General features: G+C 54.2%; 1 protein-coding gene across 3 annotated transcripts; it reads left to right on the top strand.

Moving 5' to 3' along the window:
- On the top strand, nt 1-18,364 carry SDCBP2 (syndecan binding protein 2). Of its 3 annotated transcripts, none has more exons than XM_034787985.1 (9): nt 1-131; nt 12,999-13,076; nt 13,500-13,563; nt 14,117-14,226; nt 14,962-15,123; nt 15,567-15,742; nt 15,838-16,009; nt 17,048-17,139; nt 17,944-18,364. In XM_034787985.1, exons 1-9 carry the CDS (start codon nt 57-59, stop codon nt 17,996-17,998), a joined length of 984 nt encoding a protein of 327 aa, XP_034643876.1. In that variant the 5' UTR covers nt 1-56; the 3' UTR covers nt 17,999-18,364. The 3 variants fall into 3 exon arrangements, with proteins under 3 accessions (XP_034643876.1, XP_034643875.1, XP_034643878.1); XM_034787984.1 differs by having other exon boundaries at nt 2-131; nt 14,959-15,123; XM_034787987.1 differs by lacking the exon at nt 1-131 and adding an exon at nt 6,864-7,143 and having other exon boundaries at nt 14,959-15,123.
- Nucleotides 18,365-19,503: the final 1,139 nt, after the last annotated feature.

The raw sequence follows: 19,503 nt of genomic DNA, 5'->3' as shown, positions 1-19,503 counted from the left end.
CGAGTTCACATTTCTCTCAGCAGGGTTTGCAGAGGGAGCCCTGGCTGTGTTCTGGCATGTGGCACGTAGATTCCCACACGCTACGCGACAGGCAGCAGCAGGGACACGACAGAGGGACGGACTCCTTCAAAGTAGGGATGGTTTTTCAAAGGCGTTTTCTTTAGTGTGAAATAGAAATCTGTGTCGTCCTGGCACTTCTCGCTTGGTTATTGTCGGCTGGGTCACTTGGACACTGTCTGGGTAAAACTAATATAGAATGGATAAAAAACCAAAATTCATTGTGTTACAAATAGAACCTCCGATTAGTGAGACGCTGAAATCAGATGCACTTGTCACCGTGTACGTGGAGTGTTTCCTTTTTGCTAAGTTTGGACTATAAATAAAAAGTGATCCTATCTTTTTTTTAAAAGCCCAGTAAGGGAAAAAGCCTGAAATGCATGGGAGTGTCTTTATTACTACAGCTCTTATAATGTTGATAGATTACTGTCTGATAGAGAGGCAGTGGGGGCTGGTGGATAGAGCACGAGTCAAGGACTCAGGGTGGGTTCTAGGCCCAGCTCCGGTAGTGGCCTGCCAGATGACCTTGGACAAGCCATGTCACCCCTCCGTGCCTCGGTTTCCCCATCTGTAAAACAAGGATGATACTGACCAACTTTGTGAAGTGCTTTGAGATCCATGGATGAAAAGTTCTGTATGGCCCTGATCCTGTGAAGTCTTTGAAGGATGGTGGTCGGTAAGAGCTGGGTATTAGTACTGTTACCCAGGTGAGTATTTCCACTGGGGTCTGCATGGCTACAACGCTCAGCTTGCGGGATCAAGTTACTGCCAACTCCCGGTGCCCAAAAATCTTGGGCCAAGTCCCCTAAAATAATGAGCTCTTTAAACCGAAGAACTGTGGGTTTTGTGGAGACGTGCCTGCTGGTTTTTGAGCCTTTAGGGGTCGCCCTTTCAAGCTTTTCTCTGCAGCAACGAGAGCTAGAATGGTCTGTCTTTTTAAAAACTCAAATGAAAGCTGAGAGTCGCCCAGGGTTCTCTCTGAGGCGTTGGGATTTAAGAAAAATACCAAGTCTCGTCCGACTCAATTGGGAGGAGCTGACATTACTGGTAGTTTCACTGACTTCAGGGTGGCTACCCCGAGTGCATAAAGCTTTGCAGAGTCGGGCCGGGGCCTAAGTGAGCTGCAGAGGTAGAGTGACCAGACCAGACCTCCCAATATTAGGGGCTTTGTCTCCGATAAGCAACTATATGCCCCCTTCCTCTCCGAAAACAGATGTGCCTCTATTTTTCACACTTGCAATCTGGTCACCCTGGGTGGAGGCAGGGCTAGTGAAAAACCTTGTGCAAACGGGCCTGCGTGTGAACAGCAGGCAATTGTCAAAGGGTCACCACTCAGTCAAATCAAATTCAGGTACACCACAGCTCTCAAAGGCCTTTCTCCTCAAGAACAGCTAGGTCCTTGCCCTATTTAGATTCTTACGCGCAGGAGTTTTAGCTGTAAAGTTAATCGGAACAACTTTGTATGTTTTTGGGGGGTTTCTTTGGTAATAGGAGAAGTTCATCTGCCCACCCCCCCTTCTACTCCAAAATGGCTCAACTCTTTCTTTTTTTTCCTGTTTTTTACCAGACCCTAAACCTGGACGATTTCAGTCCAAAAGGTGAAAGTTTGGGAAAGTTAAGATCAACTCAAAAGAGGCAGTTGCAACCTTAACTGGAGCAGTCCCTGCCCTCCGGCTAGCACAGCTCCGCTCTCAAAGCCCTGTGCTGATATTAACGAATTAATCAAAATAGCCTCTTCACGGTAGCCCCGTTTAGAATCGCTAAGAATCTCATAACGAACTACGGAAATTCCTGGGTGAGGTTCTCCGGCCTGCGTTATGCCTGAAATCAAATGAGATTATCATGATAGTCTCTTCTGCTCTTAAAATCTGTGAAACAGAAGAATGTTCAAACACTTATTTAATGGCCAGAAATCAATTCATCTGCAAGAGCAGGAGAGCCGGCTGGAGCGTGCTCTGGGCCGGAGACAGTCCCATCGCGGGCTGGAATGACGCCACCCCAACAAACGCCACCAGTGGCAGGGCGACTGACAATACACTGAGCCAATGAGACACAAGATACGCCGTAGACGTAAACTCCTTGGTTGTGCTGTAATCCATGGGGTGGGTCACGGTTGCCTAGCAGCTGTTGTTATGAAGTAATCTTTTCCTGGGTGTTGCCTGGCCAAGTGTGGCTGTGGTTTCTAGACAGGTTCACTTTCTGGCTCTCATGCCGCAGCAGGAGGCTGCAGTGTTTGGGCTGCAGAGGAAGGGGGCAACCTGGAAGATTTCCCGTTAATTGAACTCAAGCAGGGCAGGTGGGCTTCTGCAGTGCTTCCCGTGGCGTGTATCACTGCAGAATCTGAGCCTGGCCGGAGTTTTACAAACTGATCCGGGGGCTCAGCTACTGCCCTGGAGCAAGCCTCTCCCCGGGGCCGGCAGCAGGGCGGTGCCTGAGGCGCCGATGTATCCGACCTGCTGCCCAGCAGTGCTCGAGGCCTTGTGCTCTGTGGGAGTGGCAGGGCTGGAGATTCAGGAGCCAGTGTAGGCTACAGGCCGAGCTGGATTTGAACGTGTTGGGGCAGCAGTAGCCTGTGGCAGGCAGCTGCTTCCAGCCGGGTCAGTTTCAGTGTCCGTTTTAATTTGAGCAATTCGGGGATCAGGACCTATTGATGTCCCTAACAAAACTCCCCTTCTCTTCCACTGGCCACAGGCTGAGTCCCTGCATCCCAGGAGTCCTGCTTTGTTAAGGGTCCCCCCATTCCTCGATGTGGCTTTTGGATATTTTTAATCCTGGCAGTTTAACCTTTGCGGTCATAGCAAGCAGCGTCGGCTCAGCGCAGCGCAGCGCAGGGCCGGGGGAACTCCTGCAGCATTTCCTTGTGGCTTCAGCCCTGCAGTTTGGGGCTTGGCAACACTCTGACCTTGCTCCGGTTTTGCTCAAGGTGTGATGCTGAGAAAGCAGTGCAGGTCTGTGTGTGGACACGCTTATCTGGGCCAGCTAGGCCACTCTAAGCCACGTTTAAACAGTGATAAAAGTCTCCACACTTTTGAATGAATGAAACTGGCCGGGTTTCTCTCACTGCCAGCCTGGCAGCTGGAAATCAAGCCCTTTCTGGCTCAGCCAGAAAATCCTCAGGGGGACCCTGACTGAGCGCGCTGTGGGTGGAGGAACGCAGCCCCTCTGGCCCTCCCGTCACCCCTGCAGCTAGCGACGGGTTCCTCTCACAGACAGAGGCCCGGGTTACAGCATGGGTGTTATGGAAAAAGCTTATCAGGGCTTCAGTGGCAGTGACGCTCTTCCGGGGCACGCCTTCCCACGGCTGCTGCTAAGAATAGCCCGCTCCCCATGTGTCTTCCCCTGGCTGAGGTCCCCAGAGCCAGTGGGGCAGCATTCCAAGGCCTTTGGAGAAATGTCTCCTGTTGTGTAACACACCCAGAGGGTGTCAGGGTGACGTTGCACACAACAGGGTGGTTTTGCTAAACAACAAACAGGTTCCTGCACCCCTGGTATTGCCCCTGATTTTGTGCCCAACATCAGAGCAGCAGAGAAAATTTGGGGGCAGTTATGCCCTGACGGTTGACCCTCGCTCCCTGATCCTTTCTTATTTATGCTGCGGTTTGCCCTATGCAAAAAATACTTAGCAGCCTCTTTCCCCCTTTGTTCAAACTAAACACACCCTTTGTAACCAGGAGGAAGCTGATCACAAGGGGGAAGTTCATTCAAATGCTGCTCAGACCACATGTGCATTTAACCTGAGCATGACCCTTGTGTTCCCTTTATACCTTTGAAATTCAGTGTGTGCCCAACACCCCTAGATGCCACAGAAATCCACAGCCCACCTCCCCTTTCACATCAGAGGGACCTGGTTGATCCACCGTAATGAATATTTGTGAGGACTTCTAGGCCACAAGCACCGTTACAAGACCGTCTCACCAGTTACCGATTTTTCTTCTTGGTTTCCAAAGCCTCACGGCATTACCACGTTGGCTGTTACGTAGGCTGTTGTAGTGAAGGCATGTGATCACTCCCCCAGCGGTGTCATACCCACGTGCTCATGGCCAGAGACAGAGCAGTGTCTAGCAGATAAGCGCAGGCCTGAGCGTCATGAATCCTGGGCTCTGCTCCTGATTCGGCCACTGACTTGTGCAGCCTTGAGTAACTCAGTTTTCCCATTTGTAGAATGGGCTTATTAGTGCTGCCTGCAGTGGGGGTGGTGAGGATCAATTAACATTGGGTACAGCTGCATCTAGGGTGACCAGATCAGAGGAAGAGCATATGGAGACACCGGGGGGGGGGGGGGGGGGGGGGGGCTGCCGGCGGAGCAACAACAACAACAACAACAAAATATCGGGACAAATTGCGTCCCGACCAGAGATCGATCGGGATGGCGGGACAAACAGCTAAAAACCGGGACAGTCCCAATCTTATCGGGACGTCTGGTCACCCTAGCTGCATCCAATACCAGACTGGGGGCAGTTCTAATGCAAAGAGGGGAGAGCAACAAAAACCACCCCATTGCATGCTTGCATACACCCCCAACTGAACAAAACTACCCTGTCAGAGAATGAGTGCGCAATGGGGCAGTCAAACATTCTCTGTGCAACAGAAAATGAGGGTGTTAACGGATCACTCCCCAGTCAAGCCCAAAGGTACCAGCTCTAGGCATTGCGCTGGAGCATAGGGCTGCAGGAACAGCACCTGGAGACTGTGCACATCAAAGGGAAAGCAAACGGGGTAGGAGACACTCTGGCCAGAAAAGAGAGCCCAGACCTGCACCCGCAGGCTAACCTACTGCATCGATGTCAGGGCGGAGGGGTCACACAGACGCCCCTTAGCAAAAGGTCCCCTGAGCTTCGCAAACAACTCTCACCTCAGACCTGACAAACCCACTACACCAAACACATGTCTTGCAGGCTATTTATCCGTGACGAGTCACAGGTAGCTACAGAAAGCTCAGAACTTGTCAAGCATCACAATCATTACGCGATGTATGTGTGGGTAATATTTAAGGAGTAACGTATTTATATTGAAAGTGTGCTTTATAGACTGGGGGCTAGAAATTAGACCCAGGGGATAATGTGTCTCGGTGATGGCCCATTCAGGCAGTGTGGTGGTGTCACCCCGTCCTTTTTAGCTGGTGATGTAATGCATGGCTCAATTGTGTAGCCTTGTGCAATACAAGTATGTTCAATGGAAAAAAACACCAGATGCAACAGCAAACAAGTGAAACCACTTGAAGGTGAAAAAGGAAACGCATAACAAGGCCGGGGTTTGCCCTGGCTGTTTTCACTATAACCCAGAAGAGGGAGACGCACCCTGTATCCATTCACTGAGGAAACCCTTTGGGGAGCAGGGCTGTTTTCATGGCCTTTTGGACTCCTGGGAAGCCAGCCAGCTCAGCAACAAACTGAATGTTGTGGGGAGGGGAGAAGGACCTACTCTATTAGCTAGGAAAGGGAACTGTTAATCACAGCAGGCTGAGGTTGGTGTTTTGTGATTTTGTTTTGTATTGTAACCATTTGTTTCCACCAGGCTCTCTTGTTTCTAGTTAAAGCTTTATTCTTTCTTAAATCAACCTACTTTTGTTGTATTGTACATGCTCACAAGTGCTGTGTGCTATACAGGAATGGTGATTTAAGATAAACCTAGTCAACTGGGGTTCACGGCACCGTTGGGGGCAGAGGGTCTGGGATTTCTGTGAGTAGCCAGTGTCAGGGGCTGGATATCACAGGGGGATGAGTCAGAGGGTCTTGAGGCCTGGGGCACACATATTAACCAGCAAGGCAGAGCCAGGGCTGGCATAGCCCAGCGGAGAGGGAGTGGCTGATAGGAGCTGCCACCCAGCCAAGAACAAGCGAGTCTCCCGCACTAGTCTGGAGCCAGGGGTAACAAGATGACTCACAGTGCTGGGTACCCCGAGAACCGTCACAGTGTCATTGCAATGCTGAGCATTTAGAATAGTATGTAATAAATTAGTATCCAGGGACACACTGTCCCTGACTGCAGGGCTATGACACCATCAGGCTTCGTGCTGCAGAAGCTGGAAGTAGCGGTGATACTCCAGAGCACGGCCGGAGCTCTTTAAAGCCAATGGAATCTGACGTGCATTTCTCACCTTCAGCAAGTGGGCAGTCAGGCAGCTCCGGTATTAACTGCACCCTGGGCGTGTCTGTTTGTGTTGCTTTGTATCAACGTTACCAGGCCACACAACTTGCAGCCATGGCCCCAAGTGCAGATTTGGGGCTATTGTAGCTACCCCCAGTGACCAATAACTAACGCTTCAAATTTAATGTATCGTTTATTTATTTTTTTTTTTAATTTTCTCTAATAAAATTTAAATCTGTTCTGTTCTCACCAGGCTGGCTAAGGTACCGATCACCAGGCTGCTCCAGCCCTCATGTCTTGTCGCTGTCGGTGGTGCCCAGGCTGTGCCACGTGCTAGACAAAGATAGGACGTCGTTGCCAGAGAAAACAGGGCTCTCTGGGGGGAAATAAGACTTTGCAACAGCTTTAAAAATGTCCCAAATGGTCACATGCAAAGATGCAAAGAATTTTCAACGACTGCGCTGAAGCGTGGGAGCGAAGGGTTGTGTATCAGCAACCCCAGTGTAGCGCTGGGAGGTGACTTCTCGAGGCCACAGCGCGGGTGTCAGCACCAGGACTTAGCCCTGGTCCCCTGGTCCCCACAGCACTAGGCCACACTGCCTCCCCAAGGGGGCGCCAGTGGCTGACCTAGATCTTGCAGATAGGCTAGGAGAAGCGGTTCCCCCAGACTAGACCTGCCTTCCAGCCAGATCCTGAATCCTGGAGCCTGAGTCTCAGACCTGCACAGATTCCATGCATGCTCCTTGCTTTGGGCCTGGGTGATCCTCGCACACTTTGCCAGTGTGGAGCAGGGACGGAGCTTGGCTTCCTCTTTCCGGCACCTGCCTGTTTCCTGGGCTCTGAATTCCTCTCTGGTGACTACGGCGTCAGCTGACGGGGTGACGCCCCTCCCAGGCAGGCAGCACCTGTGTTTTGCTGCTATTATAAAATCACAGACCTTTGGAAGAGGAAGGCAGAGTGTGCTGGAGAAGAGAAACCTGCTCCAGAGCTGTCTGTCAGGTAAGGAGGGACACCCCTTCAGCAAGGGAGCGGGGGGGGGGAGGGGGCGCTAAGCTTCACCTGTCTCCCCCCATCCCACCGCTCCTTCTTTGGGCTGTTCGGTTTCCTTAGAACCATAGACTCATAGACTTTAAGATCAGAAGGGACCATTATGATCGTCTAGTCCGACCTCCTGCACAACGCAGGCCACAGAATCTCACCCACCCAGCCCTGTATCGAACCCCTGACCTGTGTCTGAGCTATTGAAGTCCTCAACTTGTGGTTTAAAGACCTCAAGGTGCAGAGAATCCTCCAGCTAGCGACCCCCGCCCCATGCTGCAGAGGAAGGCGAAACCCCCCCAGGGCCTCTGCCAATCTGCCCTGGAGGAAAATTCCTTCCCGACCCCAGATATGGCGATCAGCTAAACCCTGAGCATGTGGGCAAGACTCACCCGCCAGACACCCAGGAAAGAACTCTCTGTAGTAAGTCAGATCCCACCCCAGCTAACATCCCCTCACAGGCCATTGGGGGTATTTACTGTTTGCTAATCAAGCCCAGGTGTTTGTTGTGGGCTCGGGTTCAGCCCAGCTCTGCATTCGACTCCACAGAGCAGTAAAGGTTGGTTTGCCCAGCTGGGTTTCTCCTGGCTGGCAGGTGCCGGACGGGATGCAGTCTGGTTTTTTCAAGCAGGCTGAGACAAGGTGCTTTCACCTGTTCTAACTGAGCATGTTATAGGCACAGATTCTGCTCTCTGGTGGCAGCACTTCCACTGGGAGCAGTGCGAGCCCCGAGTGCTCATGTCACAACAGGATTTGGCTCCGAGGGCCAGATTGTCAAAAGGGAGCGTCACCTGGGGTGCACAGTGGGAGCTGAGCGCCTTCAAAAAGCTGGGGGCCGAGCACGGGAACCTCTGGGCCCAGCCGTGGGAGCCGAGCACGGGAACCTCTGGGCCCAGCCGTGGGGACCGAGCACGGAAACCTCTGGGCCCAGCCGTGGGGGCCGAGCACGGGAACCTCTGTGCTTAGCCATGCATGTGGAGCACTGGAACATCTGGGCCCAGCCATGCATGTGGAGCACTGGAACATCTGGGCCAAGCTGTGGGGGCCGAGCACGGGAACCTCTGGGCCCAGCCGTGCATGTGAAGCACTGGAACATCTGGGCCCAGCCGTGCATGTGGAGCACTGGAACATCTGGGCCCAGCTGTGGGTGCTGAGCACTGGAACCTCTGGGCCCAGCCATGCATGCAGAGCACTGGAACATCTGGAAACAGGCCCTCAGCTGATGTGAATTGTCCTAGGTCCATGGACTCCAACTGAATTCTAACAATTTCCACATGTTGAGGAGGTGGCCTGAGCCCTTTGCCCCATAGTGTTAAATTGCTGAGGACCCTGTGGGGCTTGTGTGAAGGGGGCGCTGTTCTTCTTGCTGGACAATCACTCCGTTCGGCTTTGGGATCTGCTTCCCTTGAGGGTTATTATTGCGCATCCAAAGCTGGCGGAATGGTGCTAGAACGAGGTGGAATTTTTTTTCCATTTTCCATCCACCCTGGAGTCACTTTGAGGGCCCAATCTGCTCCCACTGGAGTCACTCAGCACCTGACTTCACTGGACTCAGGCTTGATCCTGAAGTTTCTCCTGCAGGATTAGTGCAAGGGACGGGGAAGATGGGAACGCTGACGCAGATCAGGCTGGAGTCTGTTTTCCAGATGCCCTCACTGGCTGGATCTGTGAGTGGAGTTAATGAATTCCTGCTGTGTCTGTGCTTTCTCGCTCTGAACTCCTGGGCACTTGAGTGTTTTCGGGTACTTCCGTGTTCCAGAAGGACTGAGGTTTGGCCGAGTGTGGGGCGTCAGGACCCAGGGTGGTTGTTTTCTCTCTGGTCTCAGGGGTGTGCTGCTGTTCTGAGATCTTGGCCCGTTTAGTCAGTGGCCATGGTCATGACATTTATTCCAACAGTTCACGTCATTCGGGAGATCCTGACCTTCGGGTTGTGTTGTCAGAGCCAGGGGCTGCACTAGACATGCCTTTGTAAGCGGGAGCCCTGCTAGTGGGGGGAAATAAAGCAACGACTCCAGAACATGGTCTGGTTGGTTCTGACTAATCCCTGACTTGGGCAATCGCGGCCCTGCAGAGCAGTAACGGCCCAGAAGGGCGGCTGATGTCACCGAGTCAATAAACTGGGCAGGGATAGCCTTTGCCTTTGCTATTAGATCAGCTGATAGTGTCTTAGGGATGTGGGTGGAAAAACCCAACCCCTGCGTCACTGGAGCACTGAAAACCAGGCTCACCAGGGAAGCGTGTGACCAGCAGGGACTCAGGCTCAGAGCCGTATTTCGGTGAATTCAATGGGAGTTGGGCACCTAGGATCTTGGCCTGAGCGCCCGAGCGGCTGGTTTTTGTTCTGTAGGGTCGGAATGTGCAGAAGGCCAGATTCTTTCCAGGTGTAACCAGGAGACTCGCACGCATTTACACTCACTGAGAACTTGGCCCGGAATCTTTAGGGGAGGTTCAAGACAGACCTCAGGAAGGGTAGAAAGTAAAGCTACACCGCTGAGTAAACCAGGAGTCTCATGTGTCTAACCCCCACCACACACTCCTCCCCTGCCGCCGCGCTCCTTCCCTGCTGGGTTTCCCATCACTCCAGCTGCAGACAATGGCAGCTTTGCCTGAGGCCAGCCTGCAGGATTAGACCTGAGTAGGACTAGGGAGATTCCTCAGTTGTTTTCCGCGTCATTGTGATCTGGGCCCTGTCTCAATATCACTGGGGGAGGTGGGAGTGGGAGCTGGTTTTCACTTGGCTCTTCGGGGGAAGCCGTCACAGCTCTACCCTGGCTGGGAGAGCACAGCAATAAACCTCAGATTGCTGTCGTAATCTCTAGCACCCTCCCGCCAGTGGGGCTGCTGGCAGAGGTTGCTTCCACCGGCAGTTGACAGCAATGGGTGCTTTGCCATCAGACCATCACTTGCCACAGAAATATGCTATTGCTTGTTCCGGTATCCCTGTATAGCCCCCATTTGTGCCTGATGTAGAACAGAGGGAGGCTGGCCCAGTGGTTGTTAGCCTAGGACTCTTGTGACCTGGGTGCAAATCGTGACTCTGCCATGTCCGCCTGTGTGACCTTGGGCAAATCACTTTTGTTATCTGTGCCTCAGTTTCCCAGCTGTAAAAGGGAGATAATAGCACTTCCCTACTGCACAGGATTGTTTTGAGGGTGAATACCTTAAAGACAGGGATGGACTCAGAGAGAGAGAGCGAGAGAGAGCGAGTGTGTGTGTGTGTGTGTGAAAAAAAAAAAAAAAAAAGTACCAGGGCAACCTTAATGTAAAAACTGTAGGCCAGCTCCCACTCCAATTGACTCTAATGGAGCTATGCCAATTGATACCATATCTATAAAAACAGACCTACCAAGTGTCCTGGCCTGTGGTACTAATAGTACCTCAAACGGAGCGGGCGGGTGAGCCAGATTTTACTAGTGACATTGTTTGTGTCCTTTTTGCAGCTCAGACAAGGGACGTAACTAATCCGTTTCACGTGTGTCGATGGTCAGTTTCACCTTCTGACACCCCTGCCTCCCTTGCCTTGTTAGCCCGGCTGAAATGTTTGGGGTGTGAAAGTCTGCAGGGGAATTTTTTTGAAAGACTCAGGTCTTGCCAATGAGGGCAAATTGGCAAATTTGAGCTGAGAATTTTCCTTGGAGCAGGATGTGAATTTACCCGAAACATCTTCCAAAAGGTGTGTGTGTGTGTGTGTGTGTGTGTGTGTGAGAGAGAGAGAGACTGACTGTACTCTGTGCTGTGTGTGTGTGTGTGTGTGTGTGTCAGAGAGACTCACTGTATAACCTGCTGTATTTTGTGTGAGTGTCTCTCTCTCTGTCTTTGGAGCTCAGGGGCTGAGGCTGCGAACTGTATTTTCTTATCCTCCCCTGTGCTTCATTCATAGACTCCATTGCTGGCTCTCTCGCTCTCACACACGCAGCGGGACAGATGTGCTTGCGCACGTGTGTGCACACACACACATACACACACACACACACACACACACACACACGTCATGTGTGCATAAAAGACATAAAAATACCCAGTCACAAGCCCACTGGCGCACCCTGCAGGCGAAGCGTTTGAAGGTGGGGCAGAGCCAGGGGGCAGATAACAGCATTACCAAAACTAGGAGCTGTGCCAGCCTTCTCGGGTGGTGGAGGTGCCCAGGCGAGAGAGAAACGGCGTCTTGTCCCTTTAAGCTGTTCTGGCATTAGGACGCCTTCCTTTTATGTGCAGAAATCAATCATGTGATGCTGCAGAAACTTGGCCTGGACCCAAAGCTCAGTTCCAGGCCTCACGTGACCAACCTGTTTGAATGGGATCTGTTCACGGGCCGTGCCTGCTGCCACAGGCCTCCTGTGCCCTGAGCTCCCGGGGCTGGGTTGGCTCACAGCTGTGGGGAAATTGGACTCCGGGGCAGGCGCCCGCCCCGCTGCCTGTTTATGCTGTGGGTATTAATGGCACAGAGGCAGCTATTCAGACAGCAGGTCACACCAGCTAACGCCACAGAACTTGGGTAGTGACCAGCAGAGGTTGGAAGCCAGCAAAACACAGAGAACAAATGTCTGACGCATGGCGCCGGTCTCGTGCAGCAGGAACCGCTTGGTTTGCAGGTGCCCCCCCAGCCAGCCAGGGCTGTGGTCCTTAGAATGGCAGGCTGGTCCAGGGGTGTTGGTCTATTCCTGGCTCTGCCACAGACTTTCTGTGCAACCTTGGACTAGGCCCGTCACCACCTCCTGCCTCAGTTTCCCCACCTGGCTACGAATAGCTTGCAGCGCTGATTGGAGATGGGATACAGGCACACAAAATGAGAGCCCCAAGCCGCAGGAGGGCACCATGTGGTTTTAATTGCATGGGGTGGCATGGGCACTGACATGACCAGGGAAGAATTTAAACTGGGCATGATGCAGCCTGACAAAAACCTTATTCCCCTGGCAATTTCCACTGGAGAGAGAGAGAGAGAGAGAGAGAGTGTGTGTCCCCGTCCCCCATGACCCCATCCTACACTCATGCCCCCGCTGGGCGTTTTGCCCGTGAAGGCTGAGCAGATTACAGGGTGATGGTTGGGCTGATCGCTTTTGCTTTGGGTTCTTGGGAGCTGAGTTGTGCCCAGCTTGGCTAAGACAACCCAGAGTTCATGTTCCAAACTAGACACTGGCCAGGTGCCAGTTTCCGGCAGATGGGTGAACCTGGTCTGAATTAGCTTCCTGTGGCTGCAGCCCAGAGACAGGTGAAACACAGTGGTTTAAGCTCAGGTTTTGCTTTGAGCTGGTGTATTTGAAAACTGCTGGAACTGTAGGCTGTCATTTTAATTTGCACGGGGTTTCCTGGTCCGGCTTGCAAGCTAGGGAGTGCTGTAGCAAAGTGTGCAGGAGAGAAAGAAATAGCTTAAAGCAAGGCCAGGGCGAGTTGTGCATCACTGCCTTAGGGAGCAGCCTGCTTCGTCTCTCTCTGGATTTTGGTTCTGGTATGTGAGGGTTCTGGAGTCTAAGAACAGTGCAATGTTACCTTGCATCCAGCAACACTCCAGCAAGAGTGTTTTATGGTCTCTCTGACCTCTTGGGCTGTGTGCCATGTACATACCCCATTGGAACCTGAAACTTGGGAACTGGGGGACAGTACTTGCCCAGCCCCATGTAGACTGGTCCTGCAGCGTGCTGACTCTGGACATTAATGCAGCAGTGTGTGGAGCTTTGTGCCCCAAGAGGCTGGGCCTTTCCTTGCCCTGGTACATCAGGCAGCTCAGAATAAGGTTTGACAATGAACTGGGAGGGCGGGACCAGCTCTGTTTGCTCCAGAGCATCTGTCTCACCCTTGCCTTCGCATGCCTCTTACAGGTGGTTCCTGTGGAAGAAGCAACCATGTCAACTCTATACCCATCCCTGGAGGACATGAAGGTGGATCAAACCTTGCAGGTAAGAGGCTGGGTTGTGGGTCCAATTGACACCAAGCTCGGCTGTTGGAGCAGCTTCTGCCAAGGCTCCAGTGTGGCCCCGTCCGTGTGGAGGGGCGGTGACGGTGCGCCCTGACGGCCTTGCACCTAGCGAGGCGCTATGTCCCTTTTCAAGCAAAGGCCTCGGACGCTGAGTGAGCAGGGTCCCCGCCTTGCCTGTGGTTTGGTTTCAGTGACCAGCTCAGCTTTGTCTCCCAGCGCCCTGCCCTGAGAACGTGTCTCCCAGCCCGGTGCTCAAAGGGAAGGCGTGGATTGGCTCCAGCCACTGACAGCGCGCAAGGACAATCCCAGCTCCCCAGGAGCTGGGGTGATAAAATGTGCCAACCCTGCCCGCTCTCCGTGCCCACTGCCGGCCCACATAGTGAAGTCTGTCTTCTCTTCCCAGGCTCAGGCGAATGCAGCTGCCAGGGCTCTGGCTGGGGTTGCAGAGAAGTCAGAGCCAGCCACGGGTAAGTCCCAGCTGAGACTCGGCCTCTCGCCACGAGAGGCGGTTTTGAGGGACAGTCTTCTAGCCCAGGAGTGGTTCCGATAGCGGCTCAGGGTGCAGGGGACAGCACTTATTCCCCAGTGAACAAAGGGTTAATTTCAGCGGCACTCCCCTCTCAGGCCAGGCGCAGTGAGGAGGGGCTGTGAACTGGCTGCTTGGGGTGATGCAGGGGGGAGGGGACGTCTGGGGGAAGGTCAGATCTTTGCCCTGAGGCTATAGGACAGGGATGGCCAAACTTACTGACCTTCCGAGCCGCCTATGACAATGTTCAGCAGTTGGAGCACTGGGGCGCACCTGCCGGGGCTCAGAGCGTCAGTCCTGGGGCTAAGGGCTTCTGTCTTGCGGGGTCTTGGGGCTGCAGGACATGGGTAATTGCTGTTCATCTCGAGGGAGGCACTCGAATCCTGTGGCAGGAGGACAGGGCCCCAGGGCTGCGAGCTCCCTGACTGGCCCAGGCGGTGCCTGGTCAGCTTAGCTCTCTGAATGGACAATGTTCTTCTCTCTTCCCCCCTCAGCCCCACCTGTTCTGTATCCAAACCTCACGGAGCTTGGGGATTACATGGGGCTCTCGCTCTCCAGTGAAGAGGTCCAGAAGGACTTAGCACTGGTCCCAGCAAGTGGCAATGTAGGTATCTTGTCTGTCCAGAGAATGTAACTGTGTCTGTCTGTCCCCCCACTGGCACCACTCACGGCCTAGGCCCCAATAAGCCGTGTCCTCGTCCTCACCCCTGCCGGACACTCTGTACCATCTCCTGGGAGGAGGGGACGGACCCCGGCAGAAGTCCCCTTCAAGAAGGAGTTGGTCTGGTGCCTGAGGAGTGGGCCTGGGAGAGCCAGTCTGAGTCTCACTTCCTGGCTGGCCCGTAGATGGCTCTCAGGGATTAAGCTGATGCCAAACTTTGGGCTGTCCCTCGTTTCTGGGGAATGTGGCGTATTCGTGTCTCCTTCACCGCTTGGAATCCCGCCTTCCCACACAGCCCACAGCCCCGAGCCACTGGTTACTCCTGATGCCACCGGTTTTTGCTCCTGGCACCTTGCTGGGCCTTGCACTTGGCACCTGCAACATTCTGCAGCAGTTCTGGAGGAAAGACCTTTCCTGATCCCTGGCCCAAGGCTGTGAGGTGCAAGGGGCTGGGGGATGTGTAGGCGGGGTCCCCTTCCTCTTCTGCTGCCTGGCTCTGCTACCCGAGAGTCTCCCATCTCCCCCCACACCTCGCCCCCCGCTGCCCACTCCAGTGATAGACACATGTGAGGGACCAGCCCTCATGCCATCTTCCCCCCCCACGCTCATTGCACCCCATGGACCATCTGCACTTGAGTTGGCTCAGATTGTTCACGTCCTGGTTGGATTCTCCAGCAGGCAGGGGCCCTGGTCCCTTCCTCCCAGGGTGTGCTGGTCGCCCCATTGACGGGAAACAACCTTGGGTTGCGCAGGGCAGAGATCAGGCCGGGCCTGCGGGAGCTCCACCTCTGCAAGGACGAGCGCGGGAAGACTGGGCTCCAGCTGAAAAGCATCGACCAGGTGGGTTCTGAGGCCAGTGTGTGTACCGCTCACCTTGGGTTCCCTGCGGTCCCATCAGGCCTGGCTCCTGAGTGCCGGGGCTGGGACCTCAGGGTTGGATGAGAATAGTACAAGGAGAAGCTGGACCCCTTTGGGATAGTGATCGGTTTGGTCTGAGGATGCACTTTGCTGTGCTCGGACCGTGAGACGGGGTACCAAGAGCCAAACTCCCTGGAGCCAGCCTGGTGCCAGGGTCGCCCTGGCAGTGCCCGCTGTGGTCCTTTACCTCTGTCACAAACCCCCACGTTGCAGCCCCAAATCCTTCCAGCTGAGGCCTGGCCAGCATCCCTTGCTGAGCCGCTCTGCAGTCAGCTGGAGGGGTCGCCGCTGAGCGATGCGAGCGCTGTCCCGGGCACAGGATGCCCGGTGCCGCCCATGTGACGGTCTGACTCCTTCTCCCGCAGGGGGTGTTTGTGCAGCTGGTTAAGGCCAACTCCCCAGCGTCCCTCGTCGGGCTGCGCTTCGGGGACCAGGTGCTGCAGATCAACGGGAAGGACTGCGCTGGCTGGAGCACGGACAAGGCCAACAGGGCCCTGAAAAAGGCCGCCCCGGAGAAAATCGTTGTGATCGTGCGAGACAGGTGAGTGGGGTGGGGGGCGCTCGGCCTGCGTCCAGCTTCCTCAGCGGAGCGTCAGGTCCTGACTAACCACCCGTGTCCCGGTGCCCCCCCCCCAGGCCCTTCCAGCGCACGGTGACGATGCACAAGGACAGCACGGGGCACGTGGGGTTTGTCATCAAGAAGGGGAAGATCGTTTCTCTCACCAAAGGCAGCTCTGCAGCCCGGAACGGCCTCCTCATCAACCACTACATCTGTGAGCTGAACGGGCAGAATGTCATCGGCCTGAAGGTAAAGGCCCCTGGCGAGATGGGCTGGGAGGGGTGCGCGCGGGAGACTCCCGGAGACAGGCCCCTGGCCAGGAAAGGGACCAGCTTGTGACCATCCCTCGCTTGGGGCCTGGTCCCATAGCAGGAGAATCCCGCCTCTCTGGGGGAGCCGTTGGAAACACAGGTTTGGGTGCCCTACAGTTGAAGATTTGTCTTTCTCTGGAGAAACAGGAACTGAGTGTTCTGAGACGCTGCCACTGTGGGTTACTGATGCCTCCTTGTTCATTGCTGCTGTTGACGTGTTTCCTGTGGCCATCACTGTGATGGAGTCAGAGCAGCTGGGTACTGAGGAGTTTGAGGGGAAGATTTTCAGAGCCACCCAGCCCCTTTCAGTGGGACTAGGGTCCTGAACGCCCCCTTGTGACTTTGAAAATCTCCCCCAGGTGGTTTCGTTGATTAAAAGAAAAAATTGTGGTTGGAGGCTGAAGGAAACTGATCTCTAGTTAAATGTACCAGAAATTAAATGATAAATTGGAGTCTTTTGCGCAGCCAACACTCAGTGGCTGTTTTGGTCCCTCTTCCCAGGCCTTCCTTTTACTGGGGGACCAGCGTGCCCCAGCCCGGGGCTTGGTGGGGCGAAACAAAGTCTTTTTTCATGTCATTTAGTGACATTAACTGGTGTGTTGTCAGCCTGAATAAGGGATGCTTTATGGGAGGTTTGTGGGAGGTCCCTGCAGCTGCCTCGAGGGGGTGAGTCTTTTGGTTTTAAAGGCTGCCGGGTTAAAAACGTTTTTAAAAAAATCAAGGCTGACTTTTTTTTTAATAGCTAGGTTTGTACAGCTGTCTATGCAAATAACGCCCTGTGCATGCATAACTCACCCCTAGCAGGGAACTGACGGGCCTACGCTCTGGCCATGCTAGGTCCCCTTTGTGCTGCTGCAGGAGTGCACAGCGGAGTGGCAGCTGTGCGTTCGCTCTGCCTGGGGGGCGGGGGGGAACGCTTGGCAGGTGCAGTATCTGGGGCTGTAATATCGTGTTTCTCAACTCTTCCCCCCTCAAGGACAAACAAATCCTGGATATCCTGGTTACAGCTGGTAACGCCGTCACCATCACCATCATCCCCACAGTGATCTACGAGCACATGGTCAAACGGTAGGGACACTGGCTTCCCACACACGTACAATGGCAAAGTGAGGCCTCCTGGCCCGGCGCGTCCCAGCTGGAGGCATCTGTGAGCTCTTCATAGAGTTCTGTTAGAATTCAGAGCCCTGGCTCCAGCCACGGCCGTGCCCCGGGGCTTTTATTACAGTGTAGGCTGCGCTGGTCCCATTTGCACACTGGGGATCAGCCTTCCCGACCCCGCAGGGAGGCTCTGAGCTGAAATGAACACGGTTGTGAAGTGATGAGCGCTTTCAGCCACAGGTGCTAGACAAGGGTCAGCTTAATTACTGTAAATTGCTAACAAATTATGCCTTTCATAGGTGCCAAAAATCCCACACTGCCTCTGGACGGTGGTTAGTGCAACGGGGCCGCTGGCCGCCGCTGGACTCTGGCATCTTTCCCTTTTCAATTAAAAGGATCAAAAACCAAAAAACCCCGGCGCCAACAGCGCTCATGCGAAGTCCCACAGCTCCCTCAGCAGGGTTTTTGCAGGCCCTTTCCTCCACCTTCCTCTGTACATTGCATGGTTAGTGTGAACGCCGTTCGAGGCAGGGACCATGTCATGTTCCTTTTCTGTACAGCACCTAGCGCACTCGGTACTACATACATTGGTTTACCTAGTACAGTTTTTTTGGTGCTGTTCTGGAAGAGTCAATTCCTGCCCTCCCCACCCCCCAAAAATGTCCCGTAAGTAGGCTCTGGCCAAGGGAAGGAGGAGGGGTGCTAGGTAAAGATGCTGGGCAGATCCTTTGCACAAACACTTCCTAACTGACCTTTTTTCCATCTACGAACTAGGCTGTCACCAGGGCAGATCAAGTCATCCATGGACCACTCGCTTCCTGATGCTTAAAGCCAGGCCCCTGGTCAGCGGGAGCTCAGAGAATCTTCCTTCCTCTTATTAAACGCAATATACCAAAGACTTTCCTACAATGCCTGGGAAAACAGGTGCATCTCTATGGGGGATATTCTAGAGCAAAGACCAACTGTTTCCTTTAATCTTTTATTCATTCACCTGGACAGCTTGAGACTTGTTTTGTCCATCCAATCGGCTGGTGTCCGAAGGAGCGTGGGGAGGTGGAGGTGGGTAGAGATGCAGGTGAACATACACAGAAGCGAGGTGAATGGATCTGGGGGGCCTCCCTGGTGGAGGTCATGTGATGCAACTCTTTCGAGACCCACACAAAGAGAGCTCTTTTAATAAACTAAATTAAAGCTGCTCCTATTTGCCTGTTCTTAAACCGAGGGAAGTGAGGGTAGGTTTAGGAGCTAATGAATGGCTCCGAGGCCACTCCAGCATCGAGTGTGCCAAAGCCACTGTGCAATACCGCCCCCAAGTAGTTTATTATTGAAGGGTGAGCCCTGCGGCTGGCTAGCAATGCATTCACACTTGTTCCTCTTTGCACAACGTGGGACTTGACAAGCAGTGTGTGTGTGAGGGGAGGGAACCATGGACATGAGTTCTTCTTCAGCTAAATCCCGGGCCAGCTGCAGTGCTTGAGGGAGATGTTTGCAGAGCAGGTCAGATCCGAGGGGGTTTGTCCCATCACAGATTAATGGGTAGAGTAGGTGAGAACGGGAAAGGCCTCAAGGCAAAGACAGGCGCATGTTAATACACCCAGGCTGCTACCCAAAGGGGCGTAGTGGGGACTGGTGGACTGAAGTCCCAACACGATGCAGCATAAAGTCCCCAGTCCTGGCCCAGAACGCCGTACTCAGCACTGTCAGAAGAAGTCTTATTCCTTTCTCCATGGTCCACTAGAGCCACGTTGTGCGGGGCCTCTGCCCCACTGAGAATCAAGGACTTAAACTGGAACTGCCCTATCTCCTGTCTGCTTTATCAGCCTTCCTACTTCCCCAGTCCCTCCCTGAGACACACCCCACCAGCACGGCATGCCTGAAAGCCTCCGCTGAGCCATCAAGCACAAGGCCCTCTGGGTGTCGCCGCTTCCCCATCCCTGGCTCGGGTTTGACTGCCCAGGCCCGAGAGCCGGTTAGCGCCCCGGGAGCAGAATGGACATTCCGGGTCGAGACATCACGTCCGGGCAGCAGGGCTAGGCCCTAACTCTAGCAATGTTTCGTCGCTCAGAGCAGGGCCACCCAGAGGATTCAGGGGGCCTGGGGTCTTCGGCGGCGGGTCCCGGCGTGAGTGAAGGACCCGCCGCCGAATTGCTGCCGAAAACTCTCGTGGGGGGCCCTGAAAACTCTCATGGGGGCAAATTGCCCCACTTCCCCCCCCCCCCTGGGGTGGCCCTGGCTCAGAGGCAGGGACACTTTGACCGGGGAACATCTGCGGAACGTGCGCTCCAGCCCAGCTCGCTCCAGAGAGGAAGCCTACGGCCAGCTCCATGGAAACAG

Source organism: Trachemys scripta, chromosome 12 (assembly GCF_013100865.1).
Source record: "Trachemys scripta elegans isolate TJP31775 chromosome 12, CAS_Tse_1.0, whole genome shotgun sequence".
Classification (NCBI taxonomy): Eukaryota; Metazoa; Chordata; order Testudines; family Emydidae; genus Trachemys; species Trachemys scripta.
The sequence above is the reverse complement of the archived record's forward strand: the minus strand, read 5'-3'. Positions and strand labels throughout refer to the sequence as shown.